At 36.3% G+C, this 21,290-nt stretch overlaps 2 protein-coding genes across 2 annotated transcripts; one reads left to right on the top strand and one right to left on the bottom strand.

Moving 5' to 3' along the window:
- Positions 1 to 1,331: 1,331 nt before the first annotated feature.
- LOC141427373 (uncharacterized) lies at positions 1,332 to 19,057 on the bottom strand. Its single transcript, XM_074086723.1, has 13 exons — positions 18,728 to 19,057; positions 18,334 to 18,426; positions 18,146 to 18,249; positions 17,525 to 17,714; positions 17,248 to 17,359; positions 16,974 to 17,108; positions 8,405 to 8,532; positions 7,825 to 8,024; positions 7,419 to 7,499; positions 5,254 to 5,415; positions 5,008 to 5,178; positions 2,684 to 2,870; positions 1,332 to 2,059 (listed from the first exon to the last, which is right to left on the bottom strand). The coding sequence occupies exons 1-13, from the start codon at positions 18,882 to 18,884 to the stop codon at positions 1,980 to 1,982; spliced, it is 1,800 nt and encodes a 599-aa protein (XP_073942824.1). The 5' UTR covers positions 18,885 to 19,057; the 3' UTR covers positions 1,332 to 1,979.
- Positions 19,058 to 19,370: 313 nt separating this feature from the next.
- Positions 19,371 to 20,511, top strand: LOC141427412 (small integral membrane protein 8). The gene is made up of 2 exons (XM_074086803.1): positions 19,371 to 19,707; positions 20,092 to 20,511. The coding sequence occupies exons 1-2, from the start codon at positions 19,609 to 19,611 to the stop codon at positions 20,245 to 20,247; spliced, it is 255 nt and encodes an 84-aa protein (XP_073942904.1). The 5' UTR covers positions 19,371 to 19,608; the 3' UTR covers positions 20,248 to 20,511.
- The last annotated feature ends 779 nt before the right edge of the window (positions 20,512 to 21,290 follow it).

The following is a 21,290-nucleotide window of genomic DNA, read 5'->3' as shown; positions in this document are numbered from 1 at the left end:
TGGTGTATTATCTAGACCAGCCGTACTTAACCCTAATTCTGTGTCGGCCACAAATGTATTGCAGTAATGATGCAGCGGGCCAGAAAATTCAATGTCAACAAGTAAAAAAGAAAAAAAAAATATTAAAATGTATTATATAATTTTTGTGCCAGGCGGGCCACTCATAGAAGCTTAACTCATAATTCATTTATTTATTGCAGTATGGGTTTTTCAAGATGTTATGCCGTTACCCATTAAAGGATTGAGCAATACATGAATATTACTTGTTACATTAAGTTATATATACTTCATATAAATATCTACTGCGACTATACATTGCATGAATTGAGCAGTTAGTGAAAGTGACTTATTGAATAAACTGGCCAATCAGGGAAATTGGCGAATCAAAGATTTTGATGGCATTGACGAATTAGGGAAACTGACGAATTAACGAAAATGGCGAATCAGCTTAAGTCTATTTCTTTCAAGTAAGTCCAAAAATACGCTTAATAAAAATAATATAGGAAATGGAGACGTACCTAATCCGCTCATTCATAAGCAGGTGCGGCTCGATAGTTATAACATTTGATATGAATGTAACATTTGGTGTAATGCTACATCTGATAATATATTCGATTTATTTAAGATATAAACTTTACAGGGTTATTTTTCATTGTATATGACGTCCATTGGGTCACGTTAGGTTTGATTTATTTAATAAAACAATATTAGAAAGTTTATTTCGCAAGTAAAACAAATTATATAAAAAGTATTACAATACCAAATATAAGTTACACTATCGGCAGCCAGGCTTTTTTTAAGACAGGTTAAAGTAACGTATAATCTGTAACTTAACCGTAACATTAATTTAATTAATAAACTAAAATTCAATCTTTGTTAACTTTCCAACAAGCCGGCAATGTACAGCAAAGTAAATTGACAAGTAATAATCAAAGTATGTGTGTCATTTACACTTACTTACAGGGCGACGAGGCTAGCGTCCCGCCAGCTTGATTTCTTGTTTTTTTATTTTATTTCATTTCATGTTTGAGAAAAGCACTATAGATGCCTCGGCCGGAACGTTGGGTTCTAATATAAATATAATATATATGGGTATAATATAATATATATGGGTTCTAATATAATAATCGCATGTCTAATATCTGCTTAGCCGGCAACCCCCTATTTCCCGGCCTCTACTGTAATCTACTATTGAATTTATCTTCTTAGTGATACCTACTTGACTTTGCCATATAAAAAGGAAGGCACGTAAACTGCCCCAAATCTTATACAGTGGGTATAAATATAAAAAGTTGTTTTGAAAACTGTAGGTTGGTACAAATAACACAGAATATTCAGGAAAATCTTTATTTATGCACTTGTAAACCAATCCGCAATACTGTCATTATAGATAATATTTTAATATTCAATTAGGGATTCTGTACATGAAGGAAAAGAGTGGTACTAATTATTGCAACCGGGAAAAAAATATGACACTTAAGGCCAATTTCTCAGTACTGCAAATTATTCCCAGTAATTATTACTGCGCAAATCAACACGGCGAACATTTAGTCAAAATTACACATTCGAACTGTAAAAGCTAAGAAAACTTAACTAAATTAAGGTAATCAAAAAATGATTTCGATAAACTTATAACGCCTGCTCTCATGAATAGACGATAAAAAATATGCAGCCAGTACCACTTATACAAAACAATACCTAACCGCCGTACTCCGAGGATTCTGAGCATTGAAAAAAAAACATACATACAAAAAATAATAGTAAACTTTGCTAATTATCCATTAAATAACACGTGACATGTGTGAGTACGGAGGTGAGAGTACAATATTTAGTAACAAGCGAGATTTCTTGCAGGAAAGAACCCACTGATATATTTAGGTACAAGGTATGGTCGATCATTCATTTCATTATACACTCAGTCATCTGTACATATAACTACTTATTACTAGGGAAACTTCTAACCTGTCGTACGCTCTAATTTAGTGCTTAGGCTGTTTGGAAGGCGACGCGCCCGGTAACCGGCCCTCGCCCGACCTCTTTACTCCGGTTGACTTCATGTCTGAAAACAAAATACAAAAATACAAAATGAGCTAAAATTTAAGATTGATACAGATAATTCAATTATAATCTTAAAAGGTTCGAATCAAATAAAATAAAACGTTACTTTACTAGTCATGTTGTCAGTGGCGCCCTTATAAATTTGGGTTGTGGATGTAATAAGTAACATCAAAAACAAATGACGCGAACTGTGATAAAACACTAAGGAGTTGTTTCACCATCCATTGATTAGTGTTAACTGACGGTTAAATGTGATGCCGTCTCTATTTTCGTCGTCTTGTTTTGTTTGAATAGACGGACAGGGCATCGCATTTAACCGTCAGTTAACACTAATCAATGGATGGTGAAACAGCCCCTAAAGCTAGAAACACACTGACGCCGGAGGCGGGGCGGTGTGGCGCGGCACGGAGGCGGTACCGGTTGTAATATTCGAGCTAACATGAAAGAGGGCATACAGAATACTCCGCCACCACTCTCTGTGTGATTCAAGCTTTATAACTACAGGGGTGGAGTTGGTTTTCAGTGAGAAAAACCTATAGGATTAACATTGGCCCAAGAGAGCAAGAATCTTTTTATTGTAAACATGCATTATATGCTGTCGTATCAATAAGTCAGCGCGACTAACCTTGCAGCCACCTGACTTGTGTGGCGGGACCGTAGCCTTTCTCGTTGCGGGCGGCGATGCGGAATATGATAGCGGGCTTCGTGGAGGAGTCAACGTGAGCGGCGCTCAGCGACGATTGTGGAACCACGCACGTGTTCGCTTTGCCGCAGTACACACGCACGAACGCTAACTGCGACTTTGAAGCTTCCTACACAATAAACAATAGTAGGTACATTACTGCAAAGGCCGCGAAATAGGGGATTGTCAGCTTCGAGACCGATAATATTGGTTATAATGTAATGGTGTAGCGTTCGCAAAAAAAAGAAAAGCCTAAGGGGCTGTTTCACCATCCATTGGTTAGTGTAAACTGGCGGTTAGGTGTGATTCCATCTCTATTTGTTTTGTTTGAATAGACGGAGACGGAATCACATTTAGCCGTCGGTTAACACTAATCAATGGATGGTGAAACAGCCCCTAAATAAATGGCACTGACATTATTTTCTGTTTCTACTTATGTGACAGCAGCAGAGAGAGAGGAGAAGTGGGGGATCCTACAGATTGTACAACTTACAGATTACTAAATATGATACTTTTGTTGGTGTTGCCAACACTTATTTAATACAATAGTAGTTTATTTATACATACATACTAGCTTTTGCCCGCGGCTTCGCCCGTGTGGAATTCGGTTATCGCGCGCTGTTCCCTCGGGAACTCTTGCCTTTTTTCGGGATAAAAAGTAGCCTATGTTATTCTCTTGCCCATAAACTATCTCTATGCCAAAAATCACGTCGACCTCTCGCTCCGTTTCGACGTGAAAGCCGTCTTTCACGCAAACACACACACTTTCGCATTTATAATATTAGTATGGATAGTAGTACAATATGAAAATTCAATTTGGAAAGCCTTTAAAAACACAATATTTTTCTACATAAAATACGCAATTGGGATGCACCAAAAAAAATAACTATTGTTTTTATTTTATTTTTGGAACGAATAGGATATTTTAAAATACCATTTTCATTGATTTTGAATTTGGATGAGTATTTAATTTTTTATATATTTTTACACGAAATACGCTGGATGACGTCACTGTGAGACAGCCACGTTCCATTGCCTTTAAAAATTCAGGTCGTACATAACATAATCTGTGGCATTACAATTTGACAATAATTCAAGCACGCCTTAGGGTCCTAAATGAACCATGACAAATAGTTTTTTATTTATTTCTCTTCTTTTAGCTCCGATAATTCCTATGTTTGTTTAATGGTGTGATAATAAATAGATATCTTTTATTAAAATCTGATATTTAAATTCTTTTGTATTTACTTGTAACGTAGTAATTTAATAATTTAATTTGTAAAAATACATTGGAAATACTCGTATAGATTTCGGACTTTACGATAATTGACAACTGTTTAAAGCCGGGTAGCCATCATGTGATTAAAGTTCTATCTTTGTCACTCTTTGCTATTATAAGCAGGACAGTAACATTTCAAACTGTCAATTTGCTTAAGAGTGTAGACCTGCTTTATAACTGCCTTTGTGACGAGACACTGCAGGGGTCAAATGAGGGTCACTACTTAGATTTTGTTTATTTAATTCAGTTTATCACATTTTTGGAATCTGATTTCTGAAAACGCTTCACAAAGCCTATTTCTCCGAATAGTTTTCGATTTATTATATGTTGTCAAAAATTGGGACATCCCAATTTTACTATGCTCCTCTATTATTACCAGAGATCGGAATACTCGTGCCTCATTTGAGCTGTCATTGGGTCTTCTCATTTATCGACTTCCAATATTTTACTAGGTATATCGATACATTACCGAACACAACATATTAAAAAAAGATTAAAAGTAGAGGTAAACAACAGACTGTCGTATCGCTAAAGAACGATCTCTTCGAGATAACATTTGGATACTAACTTTTTGAAAATTTTAAATAGGAATTATAATATCTTCTAAGATTTTTTGTGATTATTACTCATTAAAATAAAACAAATTATATGACGATTACCTATACTTCGAAACGTCGGGATAAAAGACTCAAATATCTATACGCCAAATATACCTAAGAGATTGCAACAAGAACTGCTATCGATATTTTTAGCGATAAGATCGCCTGTTGTTTACCTCTACTTTTAATCTTCTTTAATATGTTGTTCTAGAACGTATCGATATAATATCAATACAATAAATGAGAAGTCCCTATGACAGCTCAAAAGTGCCACGAGAATTCCAGTCTCTGATTATTACAGTGACAATCCAAAACATTTATATCTTGTTTTTAAAAATTATACATTTCAAATAATCAAAAAGAATAATATATCTTAAAATATACCTCACCTTAGGTTGAGTATTAGATCGCACAGCCAGGTACACGGAGTACTCGAATATGCCTTCGGCGGCAACCTGCGGCGGCTCCCACGATAGATGTGCTCCCTCCACGGACTTTGATATTTTTATAGCTGACGGGGCTCCAGGGAAACCGGGCAAACAAGTCTTGAATGCACTTTCCTTAAAAACAGACAGAATGTTAGAGATATGCGCAAACGCAAATATATTCTTCAGAACTTAGTTGGGATGACTCACTTCGCTAAATTCACCTCTGCCGCAGGAGTTAATAGCCGCGAGTCGGAACTTGTATGCAGTTCCGTGTTCCAGCGGCGTCGTCGGCAAACCGGACAAATCCGGTAGGTTGTCGAGAGACAAGTTCGACAAATCCACATTCGGATCCGATAAATAGTTTTGGACCTACAAAAAATACTATGTCAACACATGAAGATAAAATCTATATATACCTGTGTTTTCTGTACTGTTTACTATGTGTTGGTGTTCAATAAAGAGTCATTGTATTGTATGTATTGTATGAAGTTCATCTGCAAGTCAAACAAAGACTTAGTTATCCAACTAAGTATGTATTAATATCTTACTTGTTTTGGTAACAACTCGTTGTAACATAAAACTTTTCGTAATTAGATCCAGAGAAAGAGGTTTATGTTGAACAAGAAAACTAAGTATTTGTTTCATAAGCTGTTACAATACCCGACGATAAAGATTGTACATCGGTCTTTGGGAAGAGACTGCTAATTTCGGCCTTGTAGAGCGGTGTCAAACACTACTTAAGTGACCTTTGTCCACGTTTGTCAGTCGTTGTACAGGTGCAGTATACCTAGCGCCATCCACCAATGCCAATCAGACATTATTGTAATAAGAACCTCGGCACACGTCATCGTGAATGACTCTACCTATAGAGAATAGACGCATTTAGATAAAAATAGATAATTATAAGTAGTTGAAACCCTTCAACTTTAAATTGTACGATGGAGTCTCTAGGAAAAAGAGAGAAACCTTTAGATGGTCGGTCACGCGAAATTGCTTGCCATATTTATAAATAATTTTTAGGGGAACCCGACAGATTTAAAAAATTGGTCAAGCGGACTCGAACATGAAGGGTTCCGTAACAGTTCACAAAGTTTTTCTTCAAATTCTTCTAATATAAGTTTTTTTTTGCTGACCGTACCTACTTTATGCCCCTGGTTACCAAAGTACTTTTCAAGACGACAAACGAGTCCAAACTCGATGCGGTCGTGTCATTTATCACAGAGTTCCTATGGTCACCCGCTAGCTTTATCATCAGATCAACTCCATGTTATAATAATATTGCATTGCCATCGGATTTATACATGCGTGTAAAATTTCAGCTCAATCGGTTGAAGATATCCACTTCAAGTTTGAGTTGAAAGATTCCACCCAAGCAAACATAGTTTCATTACACTGCAAATAAATATTATGCTTGTAATAAGTTTTTGTTAAAAAAAAAAAACCATTTTTAATACAACCTTTTTTTGCCGAATGTACTTTTTGTTGAGTGTACTTGCATTGTCGTCTTAACTACACATCTGTACCAAATTTCAAGTCGTTACTATTAACTATTGAGGAATTCCCTCTTGCAGAGACGATCCTGGCAGGACCACCAAGATGTCACTACCAGATTATATTTCAAGTCGATCGGACCATTGGAAGTGGGTCAAATTTAGCTTCCAAGATTTGACCCAAACAAACAAACAATAAATAAATAAATAAACAAAGAGGGCAAGCTAAAGAAAAGCTTCTAAATAACCTAACCATAAAAATTTCATTTTTAATACAAGTTTTTTTTGCTGACTGTCCTTTTATTGACTGTACTTGCATTGTCACCCAAACTACATTTGCATACCAAATTTAAGTCGATGCTATTAACCATTGAAGAGTTCCTTACTGCGGAGACAAGGGACTGGACGGAGGAGGCTGGACTACCAGGATGTCACTACTAGATTATTGTATTGTCACGTGATTTACATAAGTATGCCAAATTTCAAGTCAATCCGACTACTGGAAGTTGGTCCAATTTAACTTGCAAGATTTGACTACAGACAGACAGAAATACAGACAACGGGACAGGTGAAACTGAATAAAAGCTTGTAAAATATCGCCGAAATGTAAGCACTTATGCAAGTATTTCGAATAAAAAACAATTTGAATTCTCATAGACTAATTAAATGAAGTCCATAAAGTGCAGTGTCTTTGATGTCAAAGATGTAAAACGTCACTTAATAAATACGATGATTGATGGAATATCGCCAGTATTCGGAAATCGTCGTAAATGGCCAATTGTCTCTTTCCAAAGACCGATGTGCAATCTTTATCGCCGGGTACTGTAGAATATTTTGAGTTTATAATTTAGACTGCTTAATACAACCATGAAGTGAACTTACCGTAAATGTAGTTCCTTTGAAAATTCCCACAGTATACCAGGAATCTTCGTCATTATGTTGCTTTGGGTCGTCTGTATCATTCTGAAATTATTGAGGTCGTTATGCGCTGTGGGTAATCAACTAGGCAACTGATAAACATACTTATATGTAGATAGATAATACATATATAAACATCCAATACTTGAAAACAAATATCTTGATGAACAACCTGTCTTGAGCCACCGCTCTTCCCCCTATCCCGCTTCCCCCTTTCCTTCCCAATATCCACGAGTGCATATGGAGGAAGTTGGGTGCCCCCCTAAAATAGTTTTTCTGAGAAAAAATTATCTTAGCAGATTTTTTAAACGTGTCAACATGTTGCGCGTGCGGTGATGTGTCCGGCCCTCTCCCGGGCCGTGGTATTCACCTGTTCGTGTTGGTGGTGCAGCGCGGCGCTGGCGAGAGTGGCGAGCGCGTGCGCCGCGTCCGCGGGCCGCAACGGCGGCGTGCCGTTACTTCCGTTGCTGCCGCCCGAGCTGCTGACGGCGCCCTCGCCCTCGCTGGCCGCGCCCGCTGAGCCGCCCTCCGCCGCCTGCGACGATGACACGCCCGCGCCGCCTTCCTCCCCTTCATAATAGAATCATTGAATAATACACTATGGGCATGTTTTACCGCTCATTGATATATTTAATAATAAATAGGGGTCAAAAAAGGCCAGTGGCGCGAGTTACGATGTGAACGTAGCGAACTTATAAATAAAATACAAAATTAGAGAAAAAAGTTAACTTTAAAGGTATCCATACTTTAAAAAGTATGGACACAAAAATGGAAGGTAAACAACAATAAACGAGTGGGAAAACCTTTTTAACATAAATATGTAAAAACACCTGTTACTCATGTTGGCGGCTATGGTTTAGTTTGTGTTTGGAAAGTTTTTGTTCTATATAAAACTGTGCGAATTGAGTAAGTGGCTGCACCTTAGCCTGTCCGAACGGATGAATACGTACCTTGCATTAAGCCCGGGGACAGGAGAGCGGAGCCATTTGCCGCCAACGCGAGGAGAGGCATAGACTCGCTGACGGAAGGCATCGTATCTGCAGCACCCTCCATTTCCGATGTGTCTGCATCGCCGAACCTGACAAATAATATACACTTTAGGGACAGAATATGGGTTCACTGATTTATTTAACCCAATATTTTTCGGCTTATACGCATTGGAAAAAAAATATTTGCAAAAATAATCTGCAAAGCAAGACGTATCAAATAATGAGCTATACCTAATGAGTGAAGGACCAAACATACTAGAAATCTAGTATGTTTGGTCCTTCACTGCCAGGTATAGCAAAAATATGTTTCATTTTTGTCTGGCAAAGGCACATATTTAAAAATGGCAAGTAAAGACAAACAAAGTTGACAGAAGCTTAATAAATATTTATGATTAAGGGGATCCCATGCCCCAATTGACCTTCGATTTCAATTCCTTAGTTTTCTAATGTTTTTTTGTAGCTTATTATATTAACAACAATGGCTGTAAGCAATATAGTATCCCATATTTACTTCAAAGTGCATTGTCTTCGAGATATTTGGCACCAAAGAAGTTGGTATCGCCAAAAAACTGGTTTTCTGGCCATAACTTTTGTGTTAATTAGTTTCAAACAAAACCCTCGACTAGTTTTTAGAGACGTCAAAGACGAACCCGAATATGTAGATTTCGTATATGTTAGATCTTTCACGTCAATAGAGATACGAAATAAGTGTTTTTTTTTTCAAAATCCGGTAGACAACAATGGAGATAAAAGATTGGAGAACCGATAGCCGTTCGACTTATAATTCTATATGTAGTGCAAAAGTAAGAGATACGATTCAAAACTTAGCAAAAAACGATGAAAACCTCGGGTAGCCCCTTAAAGATCTATGTATAAATAATAAATCAGGAAGTAGGATTGTGTAGTTCGCGAACGAACTAAGTCGTAAGAACGCTCCCGCACACGAACTACGCAAACTAGTTCCCAGACCGCTCGCTCCTTAGTTCGTTAGTTCAGTTCATACGATGAGTAAGACCGACACCGAACGAACTGCAGGGCTACTACGAAACTCGAAGTTCGTGTCGTGCTGTCCCTCTCGCTCTCGTAATAAATAGTATAAGTGTCAGAGGGACCGCACGACACGAACTTCGAGTTTCGAGTTTCATAGTAGCCCTGCTGTGACGGGAGCGGGAGCGGGAGAAAATGAGGAGCGCGGCACGGCGTTACCGGAGCCAAAAACAAAAAGGTAATATATTACTGGCCAATCATAAATAATAGTTATTTATGATACAAGTGCGGAAAGTAGGCAATTCCCAACGAGTGGCGGAGAACTTTAAACACGAGCGAAGCGAGTGTTTTGAGCCGGCACGAGTTGGGAATTTCCTACTTTCGACACGTATATCATACAACGTTTTACAATGCATTAAGCGAGGAAAAAAATCTTGGCAGTGTCTAACATCATTTACTTGCCATACTCCTTTTACTACAGTAGCAGCCAGTAGATATACATACCGACATGCTCGCCAAACCAAAATCGTTAACGTATACACTTTATTAAACCAACTTTCATAACAGTCATTGACTCAGAAGATTGATTTAGAACAGCTACAGCTACTAATGATAGGTAAAGGAGACTGTTTTAGTATCGTGATTTTTTATGACTAATTATTAGCCCTTGTTGCTTGACATTTTCCACACTTATATTGGCTAGTCCTTATCTCCTGCACGCTCCTATAATGCTAAATATCAGTGCAACCCGTGAATTAATCCGTGTAATAGTTAATTATCATCAAGTATATGTATTATGTATCTAATCTACCAGCTATTAACAAAAAGTTACCGTAAATCTGAGATTTTTTAGCTTTGGAACTGTAAATAAATCAAAATTGGTTCACTAATTCTAATAGATAAAAGCAAATAAATAAGAATAAGACATACCGGTCGATGTTATAATATCCATGTGTGTAGAAGTAGATTATTCTATCAATTTACGATGTTTATTAACTTAGGTATGTATATTATAGTTCACGTATTTTGTTCAGCATTGAGTTTGTCACTGACAATATGTGCTTCGTGGAGGACGTAAGGCGGCGTAAAGTCAGATATAAATTCATCATTTGAACTCTTCATTTTAATTTACTCATCAAAAATTAATTCACCAGACTGAACTCATGAACATTACTTTGGCGGGGTTTCATGACAGGCGCGAACGGGTAACCATGATTGGTTCGTGCCACGTCGTGCGCGCGCACTGAAAGCTCATTGGTTAACTTTCGAGTGCGCGCGCTTGACGTCGCACGGTCCGAATTAAGAATTTATTTCCTTTTTTTTCATAACTTTAAACAGAATTAAAATACGAGTTTACATGAAAAAAAATATTAACGTTCTCTTTTCTGTTGCGTTTAATCTGTATTATCTTATCAGTAAATATTCAGTTGGTTGCATCAAACGTTTTCTTATTTGTTCAAAGACTAACTATAAAGACTCTTTAGACTTATTTTTTTAACAATAGTTTGGACATCATTTGGCAATTTAAAAAGTTACTTTACCGCACAAGTGCGGTAAGTAAAATCCATATAACTTTTCCGCACACTTGTGGATGCGTGCAGGAATCACTAATTTTCTATGGATATGTTGACCCACGTCAAGAGGCACTTTCCGAGCACGTGCATTGTAAAATATGTTACCTACGAGTGTGAATGGTTAATTTTTTCATTCCAATATCTGTTCGAAATAAACATTGTTATACTAAAAAACCGACTTTTCAATTAAGTATTTTTTTTTACTATATAAATACACTAGCTTTTGCCCGCGACTTCGTATGCGTAGATTTTTATATTTATTGGCAGTGTTCGCGGAATTTTCGAATTATCCCTTCAAACTACGGCTAAGCAATAAACTGAAAAATCTGATCATGATCATTAAGTTTTACATCTATGTATATTGCTCAAGAAATAAGATTTTTATTCTTTTATTTTCCTACATCGAGCGGTCTCAAATATTGCGTACATGTCTTTGGTATCGCAACCCAGCCGCGCGCTGGCTTGCCGTTTCAGCCGAAAGCGAAGCGGCCTGCCTGGCTAGAGCGCCACTGAGTCTCCCATCGCGGTCTTCCTCAGACTCCTGAGACCGTGCTCCTAGTAGTTTTTATGCGCTGCGAGACTTTCGCGAAAAATTCTTTTTTTTTCGGGAAGGTACGGTAAAGTCTATAAAATGCGAGTCCCAATTCCGAAATCGTTTGAAATTTACTCCGCAAACGAAAGAGATTTTTTTTATTTTTAAGTACTCACCTTCGTGACCATTATTAAGTGCTTAAAAGAGGCAATACGTATGAATATAGATGCGATATAATTCGTCATCATCAGCCGGAAGAGGTCCACTGCTAGACAAAGGGCTACCTCTTAAAACGAAAGAAGGTAAGCGATCTTGATGTGTCTTTTTATTGAAAAACACTTGAAAAATAAGTCACAGCAAATATTTAGTAATAATTAGCAAGGAAATAATGGTCATTTATATGCTTTTGGTATCGTAAGTAATAGTAACTGTTTATTTTAAACGTTTTTAAGTAAAAAGACTCGTCAAGATTGCTTACCCTTTTTCTAATGCTAAAACAAACGAAGTATAACTATGTAAGTAAACTCTTTTTTATTACTTTACTTCATTACTTACTGTTTACCCAGTTCTCCAAACGGTGGCACTGCAATGTGTGGCAATTACTTTATTGTCGTTTCATTTTAGTTGTATTATTAAATCAATTAAATTATTCAATTAAATTTGCTGATATCCGTACTCCCTTTTAAACTTAGTTAATTTAAATCCTTCCTTAGTGGCTTACTCGTGTCACAACGTTATTAATTTCAGCGCCATCTGTTAGTTTATCAGGGTACTTGATAGTCATAGCACGTATTTGAAAACTTGAAGGTGGAAACTTAACTCAATCGAGTGTATTACCTAGCTACCTCCACTTTTAAGGGTTGAATTTTTATACCCTAAGGGTCGAATTTTTATAGTCTATAACCTGGCCGGGGATTTTCTCGTCAGATTAGTAAAGTTTGTATAAAAATCCGTTCAGCCGTTCTCACGTGATGCGCGGTCAAATAAACGACAAACAGATAAACAGACAAACAGACAAAAATTCTAAAAACTATTCAAACGTGTTCTGTTATCGATTCTAAGTCTCCCCAGCCAACTTTTTTTCGAATATCTTCCATGAACAGACTTTCGACCCTCTTCAGCTTTATTATATGTATAGATAGAAGAAGATAAAAAAAAACATATCCAAATAAATTACCACAAGTGCAATGTAAAAAGTAAAAGTAAAATAATTACTACAAAGAATCCTTTCTCTGGTTCGAGACGGGAGCGTTGATCAGCGTTGGCGTCGGGAGCTGACGACCTAAAAGAACGAACTAGTTCGTTGAGGAGCGGCGAACTAAACCGAGCGCTCCTAGTAGTGAACTACTATGCGCAACACTATCAGGAAGCGTAACTCGGAACAAATTCCACAGAAAAAGTGGCCATACCTAGAACCAAAATGACTTATGATTCAAATACTAATCAATTTCGAGGTTGCAAATCTCCGATTTGCAAATAGACGTGCTTGTTGATTGGTTAAAATTCAGAAAGAATGTCAGATGCAAAAATTACGATCACTTTCTTACATCTAAAGTTTCAATTGATGATGACAGCTTATTTTTTAAGCGACTTAAAGGAAAAGGATGAGGTTATTAATTCGGTTGTATTTTTTTGGTTGTTAATTCAGAACTCCGTCATTTATGAACCGATTTGAAAAAAAAAATCGTTTGTATAGGAATATCTCTAATTAGGTCCCATAGTCACAGAATCAGGATCTGATGATTGGATCCCATCCCAAGGAAATGGGGATTGGATGAAAATTTTAGAAACCCTTGAAACTTTTTTTATCGTTAGGGATAACCTTTCTAATGGGGAATGGATGAAAATTTAAGAAACGCTTGAAACTTTTTTTATCGTTAGGAATAACCTTTCTAATGGGGAATGGATGAATATTTGGAAACGCTTGAAACCCTTTTTTTATCGTTAGGAATATAACCTTTCTAATGGGGAATGGATGAAAATTTAAGAAACGCTTGAAACTTTATTTATCGTTAGGAATAACCTTTCTAATGGGGAATGGATGAAAATTTTAGAAACGATTGAAACTTTTTTTATCGATAGGAATAACCTTTCTAATTGACAGAAAAATATCAGATTTTTAAGTAGCATCAATTATTTAAAAAAAAATAAAGAGTTTTCTCTACCGCCAAATTACGATAGTCCGGTCGGTTACGGGTTGTTCCGTAAAAAAGAATTTGTGTCTTTGACTCGATCGTTTGACAGGTGACACTATTTACTGGCCCGGATAATACCGACATGGAAATACAGACCCTGTTTTTCATGTACACACCCATAGAAGCTCATGTCAGTTTCTATGGGCGTGTACATGAAGAACAGGGTCGGTATTTCCATGATGGTATTATCCGGACCGGTAAAGAGTGTCACCTGCCAAAACGAAGGAGTCAAAGGCACATTTTTTTATTTTTTGTTCTGGGCTATGGAACAACCCGTAACCAACCGGACTATCGTGCATTTGCTCTTGAACATCATCATTTGGTGAAGTGGAACTAATGGTAAAGACAAGTGATGACCACAGTTGACCACCGGAGTTAGGTACTACTCAATAACAAGTATTTCACGGGTTTCATTTCAATTATTTTAACACAGTTGCTAAGCAATTTATGCTCCTCGTAATGCATATGGTGAAATGGAACGGGTGGTGAAGCACCAGGACTTTTGAATAATAAACGTCTCTGCATCGGAAAAACCAATCTTTCGTAAAAGGTGATGAGCAGTTGACATTAAAATATTGTATCTTATATTATTCACACTAAAAAGCGTATATATATATATATATAACAAAAATAAACGAAAAACTTTCACTAATGGCGGTTTATTTGAGTTTAGCTGTCAGAAAAATATAAAGACTGTTTGTACCTATGGTTTGGGCGATACAGGAAAGAAGAAAGTATGAATAGGCGTGAGGAAACTGTTACATTTACATTATGTGAGCCATAGACCACAGACTTGATTTTGCATAAATACTGACCATCTCCAACTAATAATGTATTTGAACATTTTTAAACATAAATCTATTTTTACGACTATATTAGTGGAAAGTGATCCCCAGACATTTTAATTTTGCATTGTTCCTGCACCTCTTCATGACACACGTCGGCATGATAATTTAGAGCTGTTCACAATCAAAAGTCAAATTTGACGTGAGCTCACTAAACTTGCAAAATAAATGTCAGTCAAAATTAAATGACGCGCATGCGCACTTTAGCGCAGGACACGCTTAGGACACGGTATGCATGCTTATAGCGCAGTTACAATTCCTGACTTATTATTTTGTACGTAAAGTTGTAAGATTACAACTGAAGGCTCAGATAGTTACAATTCTATCACTTTCAAGTGAACTAAGAAGTTGATAAGAACTGATGAAGTTCTTTCTCCCTACTGCTGAAGTGAATCGTCTGTGACGTTTAGACATTATTATTGAGTTTACTTAATTTAAATTGCTTAGGAGTTTTAGGGTAATTACCAGCATAACGTTCGCTTAGCACACTCTAAATACATATATAAAATACCAGCCAAGTCCATTTCCAGTTCCCTGACAAACAATATCACATTACTACATAATAAACAGTAAAATAATTAGGAAGAAAACCTAACATTGCTGCAATGAACATCTCCTCCATCATATATTTTATTTGTCTGGTCAATTTTCAAACTACAGATAACTAAACTAAATATAACAAATATCTTATCAATTTTCATATTGATCTTGCTTTTCGCCAAATTTCATTATTTTAATAAAGTCGATAGGAAGTACCCTGTAGGTTTTGGTTTTCTTTACTCGTACCAAAATCTGACTAACTGTGGTAGCTCAGTGGTTTTCCTCTTAAGCAGTGGATCACGTGTTCAAATTTGGGCTGACACCTCAGAGTTTTCGAGATTTACGAAGAGCTTTATTGTGAAGGAAAACATTATTACAAAATCTGCAAAGCAATTGGGGATGTCTATTTTTTTGCAATGGTGTGTGAAGTTCCTAATCGGGTCCCACATGGGAACAATAGCCGAAGCCCTCTCATTCTGAGGAAGCCTATGCCCAGCAGTGGGACGTAGGTCAATTAAAGCTGAGACGCTGAGATGATGATTAACTTCATAGACAAAACAGGCAGATAAAAACAGTTTACCTTTTTCATGTACCCTACACGTTTAATTTTGACATTACAATTGCACAGCAGAAACCAATTCATGTAAGGGCTAAAATGGGTTCATCAATCGCTAAAGCAAAAAAACACAAGTGAAAGCTAACCTCTAAAAGCAGCAGCAGTATAGGTTGTAATAAGACTAAGACCTAATTCATTTTCTTTTGGAATGTGATCAGAGTAAGGACATCACACACATATATGGATGGTATAGGCTTGTTGAATGGAGGTGTAAATGTGATTCTGAGTCGACCACTTTCAGGAGAAGCAATGCTGATTTACAGGTTCATTAGACAGTCCTTTGCATCTAGAGACTTGATTTCAGTACAAGGGAGAATGTAATACGCACCTTGAGAATGAGACTGTCACTAAACAAAATATGTCAGCTTGCAAAATTGAACTATGTGTTAAAATTCTTTCAGTGTAATTTTGAGAGATGACAAATTTTATTTAATGACAGTCTCATTCTCAAGGTGTATCTGAGGCTCCCCATGAGGCTGACATAGTCACATTAGGTGTACTTAAGCCTTGTCAAAATAAAAGATTCAAAAAAAGAAAAAAAAATAGCAAATGAAATAAAATCCATTTTTCAAGCTTTTAATAAACTTCAATATATCTCAACATAACACACAACATACATACATACATACTTCACTTCATATATTTGATTGGTCATCAGTCATTTAGAGGTCCATACTCCATAGTTCATGACCATGACAACCAGGGAGCTGAACCTACCCACACTAAAAAAAACGTTATTATTTTGTTAGTGTCATAAATAGCCATCCTCCCTCCCCTTAATGTGTGAGGTAATTCATGAATGGCACCACACCAAATATGAGATTTTGTGCCGAGGTACAACTTTGCTAGGCTGAACTTAATACAAAGTCAAAACATCTATTTAGACAGAGGATAGAACTGATTGTTGGATTTGAAATAAGCAAGAAAGTTTCATACACAATACAATCATTATTGTTAACGGAGGAGGGCCAGCCTTCACTTCCTTTTTATTTATTTTTACTGAGTAAGACTGATACTAAAGACTGATGAACATGTTTCTTCAATTCAAATGGTCATTATTATACCATTATCATACACAATGACCTTTAATGTAGTTATTGGTTGTCTGGAAGAGATCGCTTTTTATAAGACCGCCTATTGCCTACCTGAATTTTGCTGTTTTTGTAATGTCTCTGTACTGCTTTTGGTGATCAATAAAGAATATTTGTATTGTATTGTATTGTTGTTGGGTTTATACTCACTCATTAGCATGTGCCTGTTGAGCTGCTAGGGAGAATGAGTGAAGCAGGGCTGGCCCGTTAGCAGTAGAAGAGATCAATGCAGCCTCTGTCTGGCCACTGCTTGTTATATCTGATCCTCCTTCAGCCGTGCTTGAGCTAATAGACAACAATGAGTACATTGACTAAATACATATAGATTAAAAAAAGGATTTCATATTCGACATTTGAAAAGCCTACAATGGTGTTTGAATTACATATTCTGATGTATTTTAAATATTCTGTATTGTTCGCATACCTTATCCCTGTGCTTAGGGCATCTTGAGCAGCACTGCTTATATCATTTACATCATCACTACTAGCTACGCCCTCACACCCACCCATGTCTTCATCCATTGTGCTTGACTCATCTAAAATAAAACAATTTAACTACATAACTATTCATGTATGAATGGAAATAAAAATGGCCACCAATAAATAATTATAAATATCATAGCACTATGGTGTCCTGAGTAACAGTGAAATAAATCAATAACATATTGAATCAAAGAGTAAATTATATAGAGTAGGCTAACCATCTGGCACCATTTGTCCACCATCACCTTCCCCTTCCCCAACACCACTGTCAAGGGGAGTTGCCGAGCTAATGGACTGGTCAGGGGACTCCTCCTGACCCTCTACCCCCTCAAGCTCATCAGAGCCCTGGTCTTTCATCATAGCATCCATTTTAATTTCTTCATCTGGAGGAGAACCTTCATCAGTCACCTGTGGAAAGATAAATTTCATTTTCTGTCTCTGATACTTTAAGGGGCTGTTTCACCATCCATTGATTAATGTTAACTGACAGTTAAATGTGATGCTGTCTCTATTTGTTTTGTTTGTATAGACGGAGACGGCATCATATTCAACTGTCAGTTAACAGTAATCAATTGATGGTGAAAAAGCCCCAAAGTGTCTATGATTAATTCCAAGTTTTAGAAATCTGTCCCACTATAATTTTTGGCAAAATATCCAATTGCATTTCAATTGATACCTACTTAGTTTCATCAAACAAATGAAGCAAGTACTTGTGTAATTATACAATTATTATTTTTTTACCTATTTTATCTACTTTGTAAAGCTAGATGCAATGTCATGTCTCTATAAACACACTACGAATCTATAGCACACTTAAATACTACCATAAGAAGACTTACAGGTGTAGGTATGCAATTATCTCCTATATAAACTGGCCCATCAGTCACAGCCCCTGTTGCTGTGTCATCAATGTCCATTTCTTCTGGCTCTGCCTCAGCATTGACTAAAATAAAAATGAAACTGTTGTTGAAACATATACACATTATGATACTCACATTTATAAGTTCTGTTAAATTATCAAAATCACCTTCATCGGTTTCTTGGACTGCAACTTCACCAGCAGCTGATTCTGGTTCCTCCAAAGCATCACTACTGCTTGTAGGAGCTGCTCCATTTGTAGCTGTCAGAAAACAGGGTAAACTAATTTTAAATCATTCGAAAATCTTAGTAAATGCAGAAATTGGAAAATATTTGTTAGTCAGTTATATTTGATTTGCGTAAGCAATGTATACAGGTAATTCTTAGTGATATCTTTTGAGTTAATGTGCTTGTTCGTTTAAATTTAAGCTTACTGGATAATATCTAGCGATAACAAATGGTGTCTAAACATAAATTTTAGCATTTTCATAAAGAAAAATCCGTGTGTTACAGTCGAGTTGACCAGTGGCAACTGTATTTAAAAAAAAGCTAAAGTAACTTGCTTGCTTCTTCAGTGGTTGCTGCTTCCGATTCTTGGTCTTGGCTAGTGACATTATCTTCTGCGTTTTCAGCACCTGCGTCTGTTGGTTGAGTTTCACCCAAAGGAGACTCTTCCCCGCCATCGTGAATATCTTCGTGTGGTGCAGAGTTCGACTCCATTTTCAAATAAATTTTAATTCAGATAAACTTAGAAACAATAAACATAGAAATTGTATACTATATGAGTGAAAATTTATAACATTTTATACGATTTTTTAAAGAATTAAACTCCTTTTTGACACGCCTCAATGACCATAGTGCCACCTTAGCTTGACTGCCATCTTGGTGGCGTCATTTGAAAATAAAAAAAAAAAGTACCATGGATACGACGAACCTCCATCCAGGGCTTGTTAACGTTACCAAATTCACACTATAAGTAACGTTAAATAACGGTAAAAATCATAAAAATACCTAGAACCGGTATTAAAATTTAACGTTAATTGATAACTTAACATTATTTAACGTTACCTAATTACCGTTATTTTTACCTGTAAATTTACTTTACATTGTAGGGCTTCAAATTCAAATTCAAAAATTTAGCATCTCGAGTTTCTAGGAGTTGGCAACACTGATATACCTGTCTATCACATTGATTGATTGACTTGACGTAACGTAGTATCTCTTAGTCAACTCTTAGTATCTCTTATTAGTCTGTGTCTTAGTTAGTCTGTGGACATTGACCAAAGAGTATAAGTACATTGACAAACAAAGTAAACCAAAAGCTCAGACCAAAAGGAAACCCAGAAAACCTCAATTTAGATCACGTAATTTTTAATTTAGTTAATTGTTCCATGAAAAACCTAACTCAGTTCACTAATTAATCGGAAATAAATCAATTGTTACCATGGCTGATAGCAAAAATGAAAAACCTGGAGAAGGAATCCGTTCTATGAGGTCAACTACAGCATTTAGAGTTGTGAATTTTGAGCTGTATGCTAAACCTGTAAGGATTCCATGATAAATAAACGTACACCAATACATTTCCGTGCTTTACTCTTACTTTGTGAATTTATATTGCACTTGACAAATCTCAGGCGAAATTATCATTTCATATTAATAATGTACTAAGTAAGGCTGATGTGTACTGGTAAAGATGATGCAGTCGCAGTCCAGTACTATAGTAGAGAGTATTTTATCTAGCTTGTACCTACCAAAGGCATAATTTTTTCAAATTTTATCTATAGTACTTTTTTATACAGTCATACTCATCTCAATTTTGGCTAATGTTGTTTGGAATTGCCCAAGAAACGTCTTAAACTTTTAATATACAGAGAACATAATTTTATTTTATATGTTTTATTTCTAATTTTTTCTTAATTTTTTTCAGAACATAGTAATAATGAGCATAGGTTTGACATGCTTCGGCATAACCCTTGGCTACATTGCATACATGAGGCAGAAATATGAATCACTGGGATACTATGCAGCTGTAGATAAGGATGGAAAAGAGATATTTGAGAAGAAAAAATCAAAGTGGGATTAAATTTTGGTATTCCTTAGATCAGTGTTTTTTAATCAGTGTTTTTTAATCAGTCGCATCATTATTGTTTATCATTATTCAATGTTTATATTATTGATGTAAGATTAAAATAAATTACTGTAAGTGGAGGTAAGCAGGTGGTCGCCAACAATTTTCTGACCTAAGGGGGATGCATCCTGAAAAGTTTGAAAAACACTGCCTTAGATAATCAATTGTTATTTAGGTTTAGATATTTACTTGATTGTAAATAATATTTTATTCAAATTCTACTGTATTTTCTTTTTTAATTGTTATTCATCTCATAACCTAAAGTATTTAATAATTGCTTAATTGCACTAATTATCAGTTTCACATGTTCAAATTCAAAATATTTTTTTGAAAATAAAACACTGAAGCAATGAGCTTAGAATAATATCTACTGTTTTCCTAGACCCAGTCCATAGTCCATGGCACATGGTGGAGCTTATAACCCCCATGACTCTGCACTGGCTCCTCATCCTCGCTTGTAAGCATGACAATAACTTTAAAACTGTTCATAACATATCCAATTTAAAGAGCAATGATTTCCTATTTAGCCATGTGTACAGGAAATAAAATGAAACCTGCATTCTAGACCCCTTAACTTAACCCATTTATTTCCGAGCGCCAGATTACGTACTTTGCCGCGATGCCGACGCTTCGGCAGAACAGACGCCTATCGGCGTCAGCGGCATTACATGAGGGTCCACCAAGACGCCGATGGGCGTCAACGGCACTACATGAGGGTCCACCAAGACGCCGATGGGCGTCAACGGCACTGAATGGGTTAATCTCAGTTAATACCAATTTTAACTTTTATTAAATTTATCAGGTCATTAAAATTATAGATTTGAGGCGACTGAGGGCTAGAACTGGAAAACAATGACATAAGACCAAGCTAGAAGAGATTTAATATTTCATAACAACCTAGTGAGTTTTTATCCTGATCCTGTGGGAAAATAAGGATAAAAAGTAGTGCATTTAAATGTTATTCTAAATTTTCATCTATCTACATACCAAATTTCATC

Source organism: Choristoneura fumiferana, chromosome Z (assembly GCF_025370935.1).
Source record: "Choristoneura fumiferana chromosome Z, NRCan_CFum_1, whole genome shotgun sequence".
Taxonomy (NCBI): domain Eukaryota; kingdom Metazoa; phylum Arthropoda; class Insecta; order Lepidoptera; family Tortricidae; genus Choristoneura; species Choristoneura fumiferana.
This window is presented reverse-complemented; position numbering and strand designations above follow the sequence as displayed.

Excerpts from the sequence above, each read along its gene's own strand:
- LOC141427412 (XM_074086803.1), top strand. The coding sequence starts at position 19,609 with ATGGCTGATAGCAAAAATGAAAAACCTGGAGAAGGAATCCGTTCTATG. Across the intron at positions 19,708-20,091 it reads TTGAGCTGTATGCTAAACCT|AACATAGTAATAATGAGCAT; the intron begins GTAAGGATTCCA and ends AATTTTTTTCAG.
- LOC141427373 (XM_074086723.1), bottom strand. The coding sequence starts at position 18,884 with ATGGAGTCGAACTCTGCACCACACGAAGATATTCACGATGGCGGGGAA. Across the intron at positions 17,715-18,145 it reads ATAATTGCATACCTACACCT|GTGACTGATGAAGGTTCTCC; the intron begins GTAAGTCTTCTT and ends ATCTTTCCACAG. Across the intron at positions 8,533-16,973 it reads CAACAGGCACATGCTAATGA|GTTCGGCGATGCAGACACAT; the intron begins GTGAGTATAAAC and ends ATTATTTGTCAG.